The sequence below is a fragment of the Cnephaeus nilssonii genome (genome assembly GCF_951640355.1).
Source record: "Cnephaeus nilssonii genome assembly, chromosome: 9".
Classification (NCBI taxonomy): domain Eukaryota; kingdom Metazoa; phylum Chordata; class Mammalia; order Chiroptera; family Vespertilionidae; genus Cnephaeus; species Cnephaeus nilssonii.
The window spans coordinates 17,705,385-17,725,030 of NC_137080.1; the positions used below are offsets into that span (position 1 = coordinate 17,705,385).

Genomic DNA, 19,646 nt, shown 5'->3' on the forward strand with positions numbered 1-19,646 from the left:
CCTGGGGATGAAGCAGGAAGGTGGAAGGAAGATCAACTGGAAACACTGGAATTTATTAGACCTCCCAGTATTTTCTTGTCTGGAAATTTATGACCAGTGAACCGGAGTCATCAGTTAGCATGACGTTCATGACAATCATAGGAAGTACGCTATGCACACTGTAAACGTAGTTGGCATTGTTAGGTAAAGCTTGTAATGGAGTGGCATAGTTTGGCTGAGCTAATTTCCATTTTTAGCACATTGACTAATTTCTATAGTTGAACTTTTACACTAGTTCATTAAGTGGAATTACTTTCACCAAACAAACATTAAGATGTTTTAAGTTTAAAAATAGTGCATTTTTGTCCATCTCTCCCAAGCATTTTTCAAATCTTTTTTTTTTCTTTATTTTTTTCCCATCACCATTTATCCCCCCTATATCCTCTTCCACCTCCACCCACAATCACCACACTGTTGTCTGTGTCCATGAGTTCTTTCTTTTATGCTAAACCCTTGACCACTACATGGGCCATACACTCCCATCTACTTAAAGCACCAGTTTGGCAAACACATATCAACAAGTTATTTGAATTTCTTATGGAAGTCTGTTGATGGCCTTTCCTAACATCAATTGATAGCTTTCAAGATGTCAGTTGCCAGACGTCAGAGTTTTGAAAATAACATAATCCTGTTCTTTTCTATACATTGTTGCTAACTTGTGAAGGGTTTTGAGTAAAGAAAGGTCAGCATCAGGTATTTTTATGTGCCAGCTCAGGTAACCCTGACAACAATCTCATGAAACATTGATCACTATTTTGTAAATGAAGAAACTGAGGCTCAGAACACCCAAGGAACAGATCAAAATGACTAAGGAACCACTTGGTGGAACTAAGTGTATATCCAGATCTTCTGACCTAAAGCACAGCTTTCCCCGTTACACTCTGCTTTTCAGTAAGACTCCTGAAGGAGACTGCGAGAGGCGGGTTAAACATGGAGAGTTCTCTGTCTGCAGCTCAGAGTGAACTGCTAGTGGTTCCTTAGACAAAAAGTGAGGGTGAGAGAGTAAACCAGGCCCGTTGACAGAAGTGGTTACTTGGGAAGTGCAATGAGAAGCCTTTAAACTGTTTTTAAAGCAGGAGCCTGATTAGATCATAACTATTGTTTTTTAAAGGTCACTCTGGTAGCAGTAGTCCTGGTAGGAAATGGAAGGTTAGCGCCGTTAATTAAGGAGGGAGAGTCCATAGGAAAGGGTGATTGGAGATGGGGGATGAGGAGGCTCCTAAATTTCTGGCTTTAATAACTGGATGGTGCCACATAGTGAGTAGAAAGTATTAGAGAAAGAACGCATGTGGATTAGCTGTTCAGTGGGTTTTCATAGTAAGATGTTGGGGATAACGCATACAGCATGATCCCCTCATGTTACGTTAGAGGGTAAAAGAGAGGCCAGAGAAGTTACTTGACAGAAGTCACCACTTCGTAGTGGAGCAAAGAGTAGAAACAACTCCTGTGGCCATTCTGCAACACTGGGCACCACAGAACAGATGGATGGGTCAGGACCGGCATTCCAGAGAAGTGATCTGTGGGTCTTCTGGCAATCTGACCTCTTATTTAATCAATGCTCATTTCAAAGAGAATTATCTGTCCATTGATGAAGATTTATTTCACAGTCTCTTTATTTCCTTACTCCATGAGATCCAAATCTTAAAAAGTTACTATAACCTATTTTCCAAGAGAACATGACTCATGTTAGAGCACAATAAAAAAAAAAAAAACAAAAAAAAAACAGTTACACATACTCTCACCAAAAACAAATGATTAGGTTCAAATCTGTCCCTGAGTTGGTGAGGTATCATTATGCTCATTATTAAAAATAATATATCATTATGATTTTATACATTTTATTTTTTTAATACCCTTGTGAAATGTGTAGAACAAGTTTTACCCTTCTCATTTTACAGATAAAGCTCAAAGATGTTAAGTGACAAGTATAGTATCACAGAACTAGTAAGTGGCAGGATTCAGCCTCAAGTTTCTTATAGGGGAATATTTGCTTTTTGTTTTATTTTGTTTTCTTGCTTTTTTGCTGCAAAAAGCTTTATTGTTTCATTTGGTTCAATGCATGGGAGAGGGCTTCAGGGTGGTTAAAAGAACGGCTAGTAGTTTCAGGAAGAGGCTCAGGCAAAAGCCAGACCCCAGGGGGATGCAGAGGGGCCCCTTAAAGGCTTCTGGGCTCCACAGGCTCCTAGTGATGCTTGAAGGTGAGCCTTTCGAAGAGATAGATACTCGCCCAGCCCAGCCTGGGGGCCGGCAGCCTGTGGAGGTGAGTCAGGTGTCGCCCATCTTCTTGATGAGTTTCACCTCCTCACCCCGGAAGTGGTTCTCCAGGAAGTCCCAGAGCTGAGGGTCTGCGCGGGCAGAACCAGGGCCTGCAGCTCCACAAGGGCCTGGTTCAGGGTTCTCTCCAAGGCCAGGGCAGCTTCCACGGTGCCCTGAGTTTTGCCCACTCCTCTTGGGGAGGCTTCAGCTCGTCCTGGAAGAGAATGCGGCCTCTGGGCTGGTTTTGCATCTTTAAGAAATGCTCAGCACCCTCGGCTTCTTCTCTGCCAACTCCCAGAAGAAGTGGCCCACACCCTCCAGAGCCACATCGTTGGTGGAAATAGAAGCCCAGAGAGAGGTAGGTGTGGGAGGCCGCAGATGCAGGTTCGCAGGCGGTTGACTGCAGCCTCCCCCTCGGTGGAATAATTCTGATGAATTAGGGAGCTCACAATTGTTCAGCAATAAGGAGTTGAGGTAGAAAAAAACTGGTGTGTTGGCTGGTCTCAGAGGTGGTTCTGAAGGTGGTTCTGGATAAGACGCAGGAGAGTGGCAGGAGGCTGGAAGAAGGGGCGTCCCTGGGTCTGTTCCGTCCAAACACTGTTGAAGCAAGAGGAATTACTGTCAGGTGTGTCTACTCTTACTCTGGGCAATTTTCACGACTAACTTTCCAGGTCCTGTCTCCACAATGACCACTTAGCCAGAACTCAACACTGGGGAATGAGCTCAAGCCACTGGAAAACATGAGGGAATGTTGCTGCTTTAAGGAATGAAGCTTAGCTCCTCCGTTCTAGCTCTCTTTGGCTTTGGTAAAACCCTTAGATTCCATATCTTAATTCGTGCATGCTCAGGTGGGATGGTTGAAAGTATCGCCCCCCTTCACCCCCCAGGCCCCGACTTTGTTTTCTGAACTCCTGTAACACATGAACAACTTTTCCTAAAATTTCATCACCTTTCAAAGCAGTGATGTTTCCTTGTGATCTTCACAGTGAACTTCTTAAGCTGCTTCATATGTTTTATCTTAATCTTTTCTCCCCTGTTTCTCTCCATCAATTTTACATTTCGGTCAAACAAACAAAAAAACAACAACCCTGAAGAGTGCCACTAATGCTAGCTGATCCCAGTCAAGGCACCCAAACTTCATAAACCTCATTTTTGTTTTGAGGAGTTTTGATATGTGTTTTTTATATGAAACAAAGGGGGGTTATTTGTTCTTTATGATTTATTATGAACTGTTAATGTGCCTAGTCCTGAGGTATGAATTTTTGATACAAAGTGGAAATAGGAGAAGTCCAAATCCCCGGGATCTCAAAATAATCATTTTTATCTGCTTTCTTCCCTCTCTTAATTTTTACCTGCTTTTCTCCCTTTCTTTAGATATCAACTATCCTTCTATTTGATATCCAAATCTCCTTTTCTCAGTTAATTACATTATTTTGTGCCTGGCTTCCCAAGTTAGAAACCACCACATCAACATTTACTACTCCTTTGTTTGCCCAGTTAAAATTGATTTTCAAATCCTGTTTATTCTCCTTTTTGAAAAGCTTTAAAATCCATTCCTTCTTTTTTCATCCCAGCAATGCTCTCCTCATTCAGCTAACAACAATGTCTGATATAGAGCATCACATCCCAGTGTCTCTCTCAATGTTTAGTCTCTCCTTCATTGATTCTTCTCTCCACCATCAGCTCTTAAAACCAAATTAGATCATGTCACTAGTTTGTCCATAAACAGTTCCTCCAAATTGCATTGAAGGTTAAATTCAAACCCCCAACCAGTTTCTCCTTATTTTTCAAAATTCAGTTCAAATCTCAGGTCTTCCAAGTACCTGCGCCCCGGTGGTTAGTGGTGTCCTTCCTGCCAAAGTCTTGTACGTACTATTGACCACACTGGCTTTCCTTTGCCCATAGTATCTCGCCATGCTTGACCTCCTCGGTCTTCTCCACCTTTCCTAAGCACCAAGTGTCATTTGACAAACTGTCTTCAGGAAAAGAGAGAAAATGTATTGGTGTCTCTCTGGTAGTAGAACTTCCTGAAAGACAGATTTATGTTCAATATGGGGAGATATTTCAAAATGTTCAATAGAAGGAGGTGCTGTAAAATAATTATATTGGCTACCCCAAAATGTCATCAGGTTTGTTTTACTAGACATTATGAAATAGGCTGTTCCGGGGCATATGTTTGAACTAAATCCCTCTAAAGTTCCAAAGGCTTATGACTCTATCAGCTGCAAGCTAATTAACTACATGGACCTCAGTGTTCTCATCTGAAATTTAAGAGAGAAGGAAGAGCTCTAAGATCCTTTTAAACTCCACAGGCGTATTCACCATTCTCCTAAATCATCTTTATGTTTTTACATAATTGCTCTTGGTCATAACATTCGCTCTCTTTCCCCCTTTCCATTTGTCTAAGTTATTCTTTAATTTCAAGTCTCATAACTGTTCCTAAATGCCCTCTATGCTCTTCAGATACTTCAACCATCAGTAATTGCCCCTGCCTGTTAATTTCTGTTGCACTAAATGTGGCCGTTGGGACATAAAAAGATTACTTTACTAACTGTATTGTAGGCTTCTTGGTCAGAGACCATATTTTGTCTTTCAGTCTCTGGAAGAGTATTTCCAGTAATTGCTGAATAAATACTTATTTGTGAATATGGCAGGGATGTGGTACTCACAATGTGGTACTTGTATCACCTGCCTCACATTCACTTGGGATTTCTTCTTATAAATGCAGCTGGCATTATTAAAATTACTACAGGTCATTTTTACACACAGTAAAGTTTTAGAATCACTGGCATAGACCTTCGGGTGCTATATGCATTCTGGTATTATTTCTACAGCTTGCCTTACCACTTCCAGTCTTCAGTGTAGAGTCCCAAAGGACTTCTTGTGTGAGACTACCATGGATATCCATTAAAATCTGCATCTGCAGTCCTTAAAATGTAGCCCCTCCCTATGACTATTAGAGTGTCCCTGGTTCCCTGAAGTTCCCCCGATTGCCTGTGTCAGAAGAAGCACCAGCATCTGTCCTCTCTCCAGCCTCCTTGCTTGGAGGTTTCTGACAAGAGTTATTATTGACTAAAGCTTCCAGCTACCTCTAATGAGTAGAAATGGCTTAAAGTACTTCTTGGGTAAAACAAAGTCTCTTATGCCTAGTGATTGTATTAAGTGCCTGCAAGAAGGCTAGGCACTTACATATGATCTCACTTAATTTCCCTTCCCATCCCAGTATCTATCAAGCCGATAATTCCCGTGTTACAGATGAGGAGGCCTAGGCTCAGAGAGGTAAGCAACTTTTGTCTAAGTAAATAATCGGGCCCTGAACTCTTAGACACAGATTATTGGTTTTATTCATCTTTGGATGCTCACTAATAAGCACAGTGTCGGGATGTTGCATAATTTAATTGTTTAAATGAAAAGCTGGGTGAAGAGATAAATTTTGGTTTTGCGGCTAGTAAATGTGAGAACTGTATAAGCCCAAAGTCAGTCCTCCACCCCCCAGTCCCTGTGCTCCTCTGGGAAGTGTGCAGGGCCCATTTCCAAATAAGGTGGCAATCCAGTGAGTGTGCACATAGGGCAAAAATGCATCACACCCACGAAGGTGCATGTCAGCACCTCCTATTCTCTCAGCAGTTTGGTGAGTCCGGTAGAAAAACCCATTTATTTTTTCGGCTCAGGAGTTTAGATGTGACACATAAAGCTGGACTTATTTAATGGTATACCCACTATTTGCACATCTTCTTGTGCCTGTTAAAATACCACAAGTCCCTTGCCTGCTATTTGCTTATGCTAAGACTTCAGCCATCAGATATTCTACTTTCGCATGCTATGTGGCAAGAAGATCCAAGTTTATTCATAATATAACAAAGTGGAGTTTGTTTTTAGCACAAACTGAAGTTTGTTTCATTCAAGAATGTGAACTTAGTAGTTACGGAATCACACCCATGCAGATTCATTACCATTCAACTATCACATTTTCTGTTTATGTTGATTTCTAATTAATTCTCTCCTCAAAAAAAATAAAAATAAATGGAATGGCGCTCTCAGCCAGACCAGAGCACATAATGATTCCCACTGTTGGATGAACACTGTTGGATCTGTCTCATGAAAAATGCTGTTATTACCACCCACTAACTCATCAACAGGTCCTGGCTCTCTACAGAATCTGGGTCTCCATCACCCCTATCCACACCCTCTTGTCCTCTATTCACCTCCATTTGGGAACATGGCCACTTGGAGAAGGGGAAGCTTTCCCTCCCTTAGCAACAGCTGGGATGCTGATTCAGTACCTTACATTTTACACCCGTAGCAGAGTGCATTAACTTTATGATAGAATTTCTACTTGTGGTTAGGGAAAAAAAAAAACAACACCCACTATGTTTGGTTCTACAAATGCTTTTTGTTGCAGTTTCAGCAACAGAATCAACACTAGCTATCTGGTAGGTCATAGGAAAACGAAAATGGTTTCCAATACTTTTGAAGAATCAACTTTGGAATTAGCCCTTAGGTTATTAACTCGTTTAATGGGAAAAAGAACATGATATTGAGAGTCTAAAAGGAAGGTTATATCAGAAGAGAAACTATAGTGTTGTTCTAAATTATTTAGACAGTGTTAACATGTGTTTCTAATGGCATGGATTCAGAAAAGAAAAAGATTGTGTACATGATTGCAAAGGATTTTTACTTCTTATTCTCTTTATTCATTCTTATGACCTCTTATATATTTCATAACTTTCCTGTTCCTCCTCACCACCACCACCCCCTCGTCCCCCCTACCTCCGAACACCCCCCCACACACACACACACACAGGGAATGGGAATTTAAAACCCCAGGACAAACTAAAATTACTGCTAGAAGGAGATGGGAGGAACAAAGGAGAAATGAAGTGTTCCCAAGAGCAAAGAACATGTAGACCAATGCACAGTCTCTTCAAAGATTATAATCTGAACATAAATTCCCAAGTTGTGGCTAGTTAGAACATTCTCCTCTAATATAAAAATTAATAAGAGAACATACTTTCATGGAATATAAGATGCTGGTTCTGTTCCATGTACTAGCATCATAAATCTCACAAAAATTAAAATGAATAAACATATCAGACAAAATGTGTTCCTGCCTTTCCTGCTGGCATTAGCAATACAGAATCTAAATGCACTTGGTATAGAATCGCAGCTATTGACTTTGGTCCATGAGGCTCTAACCTTCTTTTCTAACCTCCTCTCATTCCACTCACAGCGCTGTGGGCTCATTGGTTCCCCTGGGGCTGCTCCTCAGGCCAGTTCTTTCCCAAAGCCTTAACAAGTTTGTACTCCGTGATGCTCACCTGTAATACTCTTTCTCAAGTGTTCATGGCTGATTTCTTCTTATTCTCTTGGTCTCAGCTAAAGGGTAATCTTCTCAAAGGGGCCTTCCCTGACCTCCATATTTAAAATAGCTCCCCAGAGGTACTCTCTGCCTTATCCACCTGTTTATTTTCTTCACCACTCCACCATATTTAATCAATTATTTATTTACTTGCTTATTAGCTGATTAATGTCATGAGGAAAGGAACCAGATGTCTTCTTCAGTCCAGCGTTTTCTGCATCCTGAGTAGGTTGGGCACATAGTGAGTTATCAGAAATTTTTGTTGAAAACCTTAATCATAGTCTCCACATTGTCTATGCAATGCCCACTTTAGTCTGTCTTTTGTTTCTAGTCCTGATTCCTTAGCCTGTGGATACACAAAGCACAGCCATCAGCCACCAAGTTGGCATCTAGCTACCAAATAGTCATCCTATTTTAGATTTTAGGAATTCTATATCTGCCATCATTTGCTAGCCATTTTCTTAATATGGTGAGCTGGCTTGATTTTAGTGGAAAGTCTAGCTAAGTGCTACCTAATGTTAGGTCTGTTTCATTGCTGTGGTTTTATTTAAAGTATTTATAGGATATAAATATTAGACTCCCTTCAGGAAATTATTATTCAGTAAGAGAAAGAGAAAGATTTTCCAAGTTCTGAAAGAAATAGTTTCCATTAAAAACAGTATGTTTCCCCACATAATAACGGTGGAGCCCTAAATGGGCTGTATTCAGAACTGGTGGACACATTCCTCTCTGAGACGGTTAGGAATTTTGTGAAACCATTGGTGTGGCACAAACTTTTGAGTATTCAAGGTTGATTTACTGGGACAAAAGATGTGACAGATTCTATCATCCTAACTGCTTCAGGTCAATTAATGTCTTCACTCTTGATTTTGATAAAAGACCAAAGAGAACGTGTATGTGTCCTGTGTCTGAATACATATATATGTCTAAATATGTATATATGTACATATGTACACAGGCATACATATCTATATTTAAGTAGCATAAGTGAATTTTAATTAAATTAATGGTTAAAACATTGGTATATTAATACATTTAAGCCATTAGATGACACATAGTATTTCAAAAGTAACAAAATTTATATGTTTGTATATATAAACATGTGGCAGTTTCAACAAATTATTAGCCACAAATTATAATAAAGAACTATGATAGATTCAGATATTATTGTTTGACAATGTAAAGAAGTATCATATGCCAATAAGCAATTATATTTATTCAAACAGCTTTTGATATTATATTGTCTATACTTAATACTCCCAAATTGCCCAAATGGCTGTGGAGATATAGCCATTGTCAGTACCGCTTGAATGTTTTAACTTATGAGCAAATAAGAAACATTGGCTCTCAATGTCTTCTGGGGTTGATTCAACAGAATTTGAAAGAGACTGCCAAGTAATTCAAATTTTTAACATTATGTTTTTCTTAAAGTGAATATTGCCAAAAATTCCATAGGAATCATGAAACATCTCTTTCTGTAACCATAACATTACATTAAACCTAAAAATGATTCTGTAACAATCAAGCCCCAAAGTATGATAGAAATGTGCTATCCTAACTTAAGCAAGAAAAAGAGTCTACATTTTCTCCAGGTGAATCTCTAATTGAAGTACACAGAACTTAGAAAAGCTTTCATTGTTTTATTTTGAAAAATGTATTTCATATTTTAGCATCCTTAAAGTGTATGTGATTTGAAACTTGATTTTTTTTTACCAAATGTTCATAGGCATAACTCACTTACAAATTCTTATTTAGGTACTTATTTAGCCATTTAACAAAAATTGGTTAAATATTTACTGTTTTGACATCTTCATTATTTAAAAAACACAAATAGCCCTGCTAGCGTGGTTCGGTGGTTGAGCATCAACCTATGAACCAGGAGGTCGAGGTTGGATTCCCGCTCAAGGCACATGCCCAAGTTGCAGGCTCGGTCTCCAGTGTGGGGTATGCAGCAGGCAGCCGATCAGTGATTCTCTCTCATCATTGATGTTTCTATCTCTCTCTCCCTCTCCCTTCCTCTCTGAAATAAATAGAAATATATTTTAAGAAAATAAACAGAAAACACAAATACCTTATTTTTAAAATGTATTACCTTCAGCCATTTAATAATAAAAAAATTTTTTGTTGAGATCTATTCAATAAGCAGCTACCCTGGGTAGAAGTTGGGACTTACAAAGAAAACTATGAAGAAATTATCAAGGCCAAAACCAGACCCCTGCCTTCAAAAAGCCTTCAGTCATTGTGAATGTCCTTGTAAAGGGAGAAGACATGGAGAAAAGGACAGATGTAAAAATAACTTTGATTATAGAATTTCACTGGTCTCCTCTTCCTACCCTGTCTGTTGAGGCCACTGCATACAGGAGAGTAGGCAGTAACTATTGTCAAGGCGAGAATACTTTAAAGTGACCCTAGTGGTCGTCGTCCTCCTCCTCCTCCTCCTCCTCCTCCTCCTCCTCCTCCTCCTCCTTCCTTAAAAGTAAATTTTATCAAATTCACTAATTTACTAATTTTTCCTTATCTGAATTATAAAATCAACAAGTTAATTTCATGTTTTTAGCTTTTCTTTTAAACTTAATCAAACATGCGTTTATAAGCCTAGAGTTTATTAAATTTTGTACTTCTGGAAATGTTCTAGCCACAAATAAATGACCATCAGAGGTCATTGGCAGCATGCAACAATGGATCTCTTCCACATAGCAATTTGCAATAGATGTTAGTACATTTGCAGTTGGGCTTTAGAAGGGGATTACAATAAAGCAAATCCTTGAGGCTTGCACTTCAACTGTTACAGAAATAGAACATTGATTCCAATGCTGCAATTAGTTTGGTATATCATAAACATTGAAATTACCTAAACATTGTGTCTTTACCAAATGCTCTAATACAGTTTAAAACTCTGTGTTATGGATCTTTTATCAAAAAAGTTGAATTACCACACATGCCAATAGCCTTTAGGAAGTGTTGCATTAGTCATGCATCACAAGATTATTAAATAAAGAAATAGTAGGAAATCTTATCAACTGGAAAAAAAAACTGAAGTTACTCAGAGTATCAGACACTGAAAATGTGTTTGTTATGCATTAATATATACTCTTTCCATACTTAACCTTCATATACAAGTTAAGGAAAATACATTCCTCTTTCCCAGTTTTGGGGACAGACACTCATTTTACCATGTATTGGACACATCTGTAGTCAGAAGGTCCCATTTTTAAAGTTCCCATGAATTCTGCCCAGTTTCCCACTTATAATTACCCACATCTAAAGTTTACTTATATAGGCAGATATCAAAGATCTAGGTTCTAACTTTTGATCTAAACTCACCATTTATTCAGTAGTTTACAACATTTCTTTGAATTCTAGTTTTGGGTTTCAAAACAAATAATTGTTGTAGCTCCTGCCATTACAAACAGCAGTTACCACAGTTATTTAGGCTTTCTTTGAAAGCAAAGTGGTACGGAAATACAAAGTATTATTTAAATGAGCTGATATATCCCTTTTCTTTTACAAAATATCCCTTCTCTGGGGCTCTACTTGCTTCCTTTGCCATCCTTCAGCACTTCCCCTTTCAAGATGTCTTCTCTAATTAAGTAGCTACCACCAGAGACTCACAGGTATATCCCAAGCAATTATCACACAATAAAACTTCATCTATTGAGCATTGCTTTCTGGATATCTTATAAAACCTGCAAAATCAATGATCCCAAGCCATGTTTATATTTGTAGACCTTTTTGTTCCATGTACCTTGCTCCAAAGCTCCAACTGAAGGCTTTTTACTCCTCCAGCTGTCCTCTCCTTTCTCGTCACCGGCTGGAACTCAAAACGCACCTTCTCAAATCCTCTTTCTTATTCAGTCCACATTCTGTTGGTCACCGTATTTAATTGACTTTACCTCCAAAATGTCCTTGGAAATATGCATCCCTCTCTCACCACATCCCATTGCCCCTGCTATATTTTAAGCTATCATCAGTCTTTTACCTTGATCACTACATTTAGTCTCCTAGTTTCCATGCCTGCCATGCTGTCAGGGAAAATCACCTCTCTCATATAAATGTGATTGTATCATTCACCAGATTGAAATTCTCCTTATCCACAGAACAAGTACCTTGGCCCACAAAGGGTTTCATAATCTAGATCTACCCTGTGCTTCCAGTCTCCTTGATATTCCTCATGCTTCCATTAACCACTGCTTAAGCATCAGTTGCATTGAACTCATGCCAGTCTCCTGCTTGATGTGGTAATTATGGTGTTCCCTCCTCCAGCCCCACCATGGCCACTTCCATATTGATACCTTCAGCTCCTTTTCTAACATTAAGTACAAACCTTGGATAGTCTATGAAGCCTACCCACCAACAACACCTCCATTGGTCATATAAAATAACAGTACAAAAACATTGTTTGAAAAAGTGATTTGGAAATACAAAATGGAGTTATTATTAGAATAGAACAAAGAAGAAGCATGACAAAGCGGAATTCTATTTTCTGTCTTAGGATCATAAGATTTTAAGGCTGAAAGGCTTGTTACAGTCAATCCAGACCAAAGTTTTCTGTGGTTTCCATATAAAAAGTAAAACTCTTGCCTTAAGATGAAGTTTGAGAAATGTGTGTCTAGTTGTGTAAGACTGGCTGTATAATTTGAGTGATCTTTGTCCAGCTTTCAAGAAAGCAATCACTATGCTACTCAACTGTAAAAAAAAAAAAATCTAGAATCTTAGAATATGAACTTCATAGTCTCAATTCTTCTCACTTCCCACAACATAATGCTTAAACCTTCCTGAAGCAATGTTGGCTTTCAAATTTGTACCTGCCCATATTCAAAATGCCCTGATTAAGAACAAACAAACAAGAATTTCCTTTGCCAGTTAAGACAGTCACGTCTTTACTTTTTCAAAAAAGGATTTTGTTAAAAATTGTTGGCTACAAACGAAATACATTTTTTTAAAAAGCAAAGAGAGTGATAGTAGTACAATGTGTGAGTCATCTGTGCTGTATTAATCAGTAAAAGTTTTAACGAGGGAATTGTGCACCCTCATAATTTGGGTGCAAATTGTTGCCAAATCGTGGGACCCATACAGCTCTCTCCTGGAGAAGTTTCCAAACATCCAAAACTCAATTTTTTTCAATGAAATTTATTTTAACGTTTTTTGAGGCTCTGAACATGCGAGTCATGTTTGTTTTCATAGTTGATTCCTTTAAAGTTACACTATAATAGGTCGACATTTCAAGGTGCTCAAAAGTCCATTGTGCCTCCTCTGAGCAGCTGCATTTCAGAGATAGGGACAGATTGGTGAGGACCAATCCAATCCATCTTCATTTAAGCTCAGAGTCACTCAGTGTCTTGGGTTGGAATGATTTTCTTTCCAACCGAGTTCCTGAGATCCGTTTTTCCATAGAGTTTTTAGGAAAAGGTCTCACGGGTTTTATTTTTGTTTTTTATCTACACCCTTGTTTCTTAACCTGAGTCAGTAGACTCAGAACACATGGAGTGTGTGTTCACTTCAGGGTCTTTTCCCGCGTAAAATGTGTACACATTTTCTGTAAGTCTCCAATGCTGAGTTACTGGCATGAAAAATTACCCTGTTACTTGGAAAGCAGTCTTCACTTACAAGTCCCCCAGGTCCTATAATGTCTAAACCTCCTGTGCCACTTTCTATGTCCACCCCACCCCACAGAGGAGCATGTACAGGAAAAGCAGACTTCCCTTCCCCCACACATTTCCTCAGTTTATTTACAAAACGTCTTGGAATGAGAATGAGCTGCTTGTGGTTCCTGTGGCTGATTCAGGGATGGTTTCCTCCAGGCAGAGGATGCTGGTCAACTGAGTGACCTCTCCGCAGCTAACCCGTGCACCCTGTGGGAAGGCTGAGCGGGCTTATGGGTGCCCCTTCTCAGTAAGCCTGGTGGGATTTGCTTTTGTGGTCAAGAACTTAGCAATAATCAAACATCACTGTGAAACAGACTAAAGAATGGCATGGTCCATCAGAGCCTATCCCTCCCACCACCAACAAAATAGTCAGAAATACACGGGGATGCCTTTGCCCCCCAAGTGTGTCAAACTCAAAGGCTAACATGGGCCAAGTAAACAAGGTTTAAGTTTATGTGGGCCACAAAAAAACAAAAGCTTCGATTTTCATAGAAACATAGGTTTATTTTGATAGAGACATGCTGAATACAAAGGGCTGAAATAAATGAGTAATCGTTAATAAAATAATACAACATTTTAACAAAAATTAATATTTTTTCTTGAACATTAACTTACCAGACACTGAATAACTGCACAAATTAATAAGCGTAATGCAAATAAACCTATTTTTCTTGTTCTCTGAAAGCGAAATATTTCCTGTTGCGTATACCAAACAAGTCAGTCCAAGACTAATGACGTGGCCATCGGCTGCTAAAATATTCGCTGCTGGTATTAGTGGAGAGAAATGGTGCGCCCGCACATAAGGCGCGTAAGGGAAATGAATGCCACACAATTATAGTAATCAGTCATTAGCGAATGTTGTTGTTGGTTATTGATAAATAGAGGCCCAATGCATAAAATTCGTTCAAGGGGCTTGGCCCTTGCAGCCCTGGCTGCCTCTCAGCCCTGCGACCCCACCCACTGGTCGTTCTGGAAGGTCGTCCGGAAGGTTGTTCCACCATCTGGTCTAATTAGCATATTAGCTCTTTATTATAAAGCCGTGGTTGGCAAACTGCAGCTCGCGAGCCACATGCGGCTCTTTGGCCCCTTGAGTTTTTAGCAAAGGCCAGCTTAGGAGTACCCTAATTAAGTCAATAACAATGTACCTACCTATATAGTTTAAGTTTTAAAAATTTGGCTCTCAAAAGAAATTTTAATCGTTGTACTGTTGATATTTGGCTCTGTTGACTAATGAGTTTGCCGAACACTGTTATAGAGGATTATGTATAACAGGATATTGAAAAAATTAAGTTACGAGATTTTTATTAAAACATTTCTTATTTATATTGGTTGGGCCGCAAAAATATTCCTTGTGGGCCACATGTGGCCCACGGGCCGCGAGTTTGACATGCTTGCTTTACACACTTATGTACCAACCTTTGCTTCTCATAATGGTCAGGATTTTTCCCTTCTGGACTCCTGAAAGGACAATAAGGCTATTAATAGTGCATTTAAATAAAGAATGCATTAGGAGAAGAAATCATCCCAAACACCAGCTACATGAGAGATTCAACTTAGTTAGCAATTTTCCATCAACTTGCACATAGGTGTTGATGACTGGTTAGTCATAAGGTTTAAAGTTGTGAGGATTTCAAGTAGACATGACTCTTCCAAATGTTGGTTTATATTTGTTCAGATTTGCTAATGAATAGTCTCACCACACAAATAAGTGACTCTTGGAAACCTTGGAATTCTCAGGGATATGTGTAGAAGTAGTCCTTAGTATGGACTGGTTATGTTCTCGCCAAAATAAATAATTCCCTTGAGTAAATGAAAGATGAGGGTGCAAAAACTATAAGACTTCTCTCCCAATGGATAAAATGTTGAACATAAATTATGACAAGTACTCACACATGATTCGCATGGAAATACTGATAAGCTAAACATCATGATTTCACCATTCTATCAATGTGAACTGATAAACATTAAATTCATGTGAGAAGAAATATTTTGGGAAAGCATTCGGAGGTGGGGTGCCCAAATAGCTGCATAGTTTTAGAATCAATTGGCATTGGATCAAAGAGTAAAATTGTGTACTCGGACAGACCGTAGTTGAAAAAAGATACCCTAGAACACAGTGTCCTTGCTCAAGTTAAGCCCCAGTCTATGTTGTCATCCTTGCTTGAAGAAATTAGAGATGTGCTTCTCATCCACCACAGAAACGAAAAGCAAAAACTAATGTGTATTGATTTCAATGAATGCGCACAAAATTACCGTCTCCAATCTGCCAGGGTGCTGGTTCAATTGGATATTTGTATATACATAAATGAGGCAATATATTCTTATATTTCAAATGCTCAAATTTTAAGAACTTTTAAATCAGAAACAATGTATGTATTAAAAGGAAATCGTAGAGCAGGAAAAAAGAGAGGGGACAAAAATCCCAACTCATTCACCCCTTACCACCAAATTGAAAACTAATGAAAGAAAATGTATATGCTACCCAGAGAATGTCATTGAACGTCTATATTTACAATTTAACCTTTGTTTTTGTCTTTCTCCATTTGTCCTCCAGTGCATCCTAACGTCAGTCAAGGCTGCCAAGGAGGCTGTGCAACGTGTTCAGATTACAATGGATGTTTGTCATGTAAGCCCAGACTATTTTTTGTTCTGGAAAGAATTGGCATGAAGCAGATCGGAGTGTGTCTCTCTTCATGTCCAAGTGGATATTATGGAACTCGATATCCAGATATAAATAAGTGTACAAGTAAGTGCCTACACAAAATTATGGTTTTATCTCATCCATGAGGACTTTCCAGATATGAAATGGCCTCTAGAATATTTGTGATATTCAGTGTTAAGTAAATAGTAATATTTACCTGATTAATTAGGCTAAACCCTACTTGGACTTCACCCTCAGGGCAGGACAATTTTCAACACTTATAAAAAAACACTCAGGTTGTGTGTTGTTGTTTTTTTTTCTCTTTTTCATTGTTTCATTCCTAAGGTATAAATCATTGAACCAATGGAAAAATAGTGCAAGCATCAATGCCATTTGCGTTCCCATTATATTTACAAAATCTAAATATTTAATGACTTACAGGATCAATTCAGCTATTTTTCACTTCAGGAAAGATTCCAGTATAGATACTGAAACATTTGTCAGTTGGAAATAAATGTCAAAAATATCACATCACCTCTCATCTGCACCTGAAAAACCTACTCTCCACACTGTAGACCAAGTAACTGTTTGATATGTAAATTAGGGAATATCACTCCTCTGTCCTACACCACATGTAGCCCTGCCTATCTCTCCAACCTCATCTATAACTACCTCTCAAACACTTTCACTAACCTCAAAAATCTTCCCTCCTCAAAGCTTTTGCAATTACTGTTCTACAATCACTATACTGGCAGTTTGGAAAGCTTTTTTGTCCACACTTTGTTTGGCTGGTTCTCTCTTTATAGCCAAGATTCTACTCATATGTCCCCTTCTCAGAGAGGCATTTCATGACCATCATATCGAAATAACCAACCTCTTCCTTTTATCATTAGTTTTTCATATCTTTTTCCTACTTTTGTTGTTAATTTTTCCCAGGGCATTTATTACTCTGAAACCAGACTGCCTGGTTTTACAAACAAATCTGCTCTGTGGTCCTAGGCTAGTTACATAACCTTGTATGTCTCAGTTTTCTTATCTGTAAAATGGGAATCATAATAGGAGCCACCCCATTAGGTATTATAAGACTTAAATGACTTAATATTGCAAAATTCTGGTAGCAGTGTCTGACTTATAGTATCACCACAGAAGAGGCAATTATTGTTATTTTTTATTGTGTCTCCTCTCCTTGAATGTAAGCTTTGTGAAGTCTGGGTCTTGTTTCGTTTTTGTGCACTGCTGTCAATGAATACCTAGAATAGTGATTGGCACATATTGGGCAATCAAGTACTTGTTTGAATGAATGGACTTCAAGAATAGCACAAAGGCATTATCCTAGTATATTTTATAACAGTTCTGATGAAACATTTCACTGTTATTTATTATAAATAGATATTTGCTCTTAGAAACATTCTTGGCAGTGGACTTAGGGCCAAAAACTTTTTTATAAGGCAATCAGTACATCAATTCTAAAACCAGTGACTGACATACATCAACAAAATGACTGTGGGAGAGTCCTTAATTTAGTTTGGCAAAATAATTTTGAGCCCTAAATGTTTGTTTGACATAAAAGTCACATGTGCCTATGTTGTAAGCATACAGAACTGGACCAATAATAATTAAGTCAAGATAATAATAAAAATTGCTTCTCTTTTTCTTTCTCTTTCAGAATGCAAAGCTGACTGTGATACTTGTTTCAACAAAAATTTCTGCACCAAGTGTAAAAGTGGGTTTTACTTACACCTTGGGAAGTGCCTTGGCAATTGCCCAGAAGGATTGGAAGCCAACAACCACACCATGGAGTGCGTCAGTATTGGTGAGGAGGAACTCTATGATTTAGAAAGATGAGAAACATCTTAGATCGTAATTCAGTCTCCATGGACATGGCTTCTCGTCGTCCTATTTCACAAGAACCTGAGGGGACTGTCTCTACAAGGCTCTCTCCATCTTTCCATCTTAATGGTGTTTCCATAGCTTTTCCCAGCCGTATTCTAGTACAGTTTAACATCCTGTGGGAGCTCCATTATATCTTAGGGATTGTTAATAATTGTTTCAACTATTCTTATCATTCTTTAATGAGGTTGTGCTTATAGTGATTTCTTTTTATATATATACTAGAGGCCCAGTGCACGAAATTCGTGCATGGGGAGCGGGGGTGTCCCTCAGCCCAGCCTGCACCCTCTCCAATCTGGGATCCCTCTCACAATCCAGGACTGCTGGCTCCCAACTGCTCACCTGCCTGCCTTCCATATTGCCCCTAACCACTTCTGCCTGCCAGCCTGATCATCCCCTATCCACTCCCCTGCCAGCCTGATTGATGTCTAACTCCTCCCCTGCCAGCCTGTTTGTCCCCTACTTCCCTCCTCTGCCATCCTGGTCACCCCTAACTGCTCTCCCCTGCAGGCTTGATCACCCCCAACTGCCCTCCCTTGTAGGCCTGGTCCCTCCCAACTGCGCTCCCCTGCTGGCCATCTTGTGTCCACATGGGGGCAGGATCTTTGACCACATGAGGGCAGCTATCTTTATCTTATGTGTTGGAGTGATGGTCAATCTGCATATTACTCTTTTATTAGATAGGATTGGTCTTGAACTAAATTCCCACCTTAGGGCAAAAATGTCGCAAAACACCTAGGTCTAAGCTCAGTCAGTGACCTAAGCTACTCTCCAAGGGGAGAAAAACATGCTCAGTGGGTAGATCAAATACCTAGAGAACTGAAGCTGATACCGTTAGAATTCTTACTCTTCCCTTTCACACCGCTTTGCTGAAAGGTCCTGCTACGCAGGTATTCAGAAACAAGGAGAGATTTTTGGACTTACTCAAAACTGACAGAGGAGACAGTCCCGGGGTCTGATTAATTGCAGGCCGAGTTTCCTGGAGGGGAGGTTCCTCAGACAAGTTGTTTCTCTAAATAACAGATCACTGTCAGGCTATATTTTCCTTCTTTTAAATACTGTGTAGCTACTACAGCTACAAGTTTGATGAACACTTGGGGAGCAGATGCGAAACCAAATGGGAAAACAGCATACTGAATCTCCAAGTCCCCTGGGCAAGAGCTTCAGGAACCTTTGATGCTGCGCGGGTGTTGGCACATGCACACAAATGTCCTCCTGATTCAGTACAAGATAGTCATCTCCAGGACTCCCCCGGGGTCCCCACAGACTGATCCATTAGAATCTGAAGTGCTGGGGTAATAACCCTAAAGTGCTGGTTTAACCATTTCAGGTCCACTCGGAACGCTTATTTCTAAACACAGTTTTTGGCAGAGTGAAATAGATAGATGATATTTTTAAGATAATTTCAGAAGCATCTGGAAAACAACAGTCCTGAAACAGTTCATGGCTCATTTTGGTTTGCCCTTTTTCCCCCTTTAGTCAATAAAACATAAACACACATACACACACACACACACACACACACACACGCACACGCACACGCACACGCACACACACACACACAAACACCTTTAGAAAGAACGTGTTTTATCTATTTGTAGGTACCAAGGGTTGAGGATTAGAGGTAATAAATTCCAAACTGTGGGAAAAAAAAAGGAAACAATTCTGTAGAATATTCAAACAGGATGAGCTGCAAAGAGTTTGTGGTATTTCTCTACCCAGGGAAAGGGGCACCTGTTTGGATTTTCTTAGTTGCTGAAAGTATAGCATTCAGTCCTTGAAAGGCTAGTTATTTTAAATATATCAATGCTTTCTT

At 39.3% G+C, this 19,646-nt stretch overlaps 1 protein-coding gene and 1 pseudogene across 2 annotated transcripts in view; one reads left to right on the forward strand and one right to left on the reverse strand.

Annotated features, from left to right (window-relative positions):
• RSPO3 (R-spondin 3) overlaps positions 1–19,646 on the forward strand; it is an 84,247-nt gene that overhangs the window by 18,058 nt on the left and 46,543 nt on the right. The window contains exons 2-3 of the mRNA XM_079781372.1: positions 15,854–16,045; positions 17,607–17,753. Of these exons, the coding sequence (XP_079637498.1) occupies positions 15,854–16,045; positions 17,607–17,753 (339 nt within the window). The remainder of the gene's footprint in view (positions 1–15,853; positions 16,046–17,606; positions 17,754–19,646) is intronic.
• Positions 2,222–5,215, reverse strand: LOC307105365 (ferritin light chain-like; annotated as a pseudogene). The gene is made up of 3 exons: positions 5,140–5,215; positions 4,169–4,322; positions 2,222–2,739 (listed from the first exon to the last, which is right to left on the reverse strand). The product of its transcript is annotated as a ferritin light chain-like (transcript).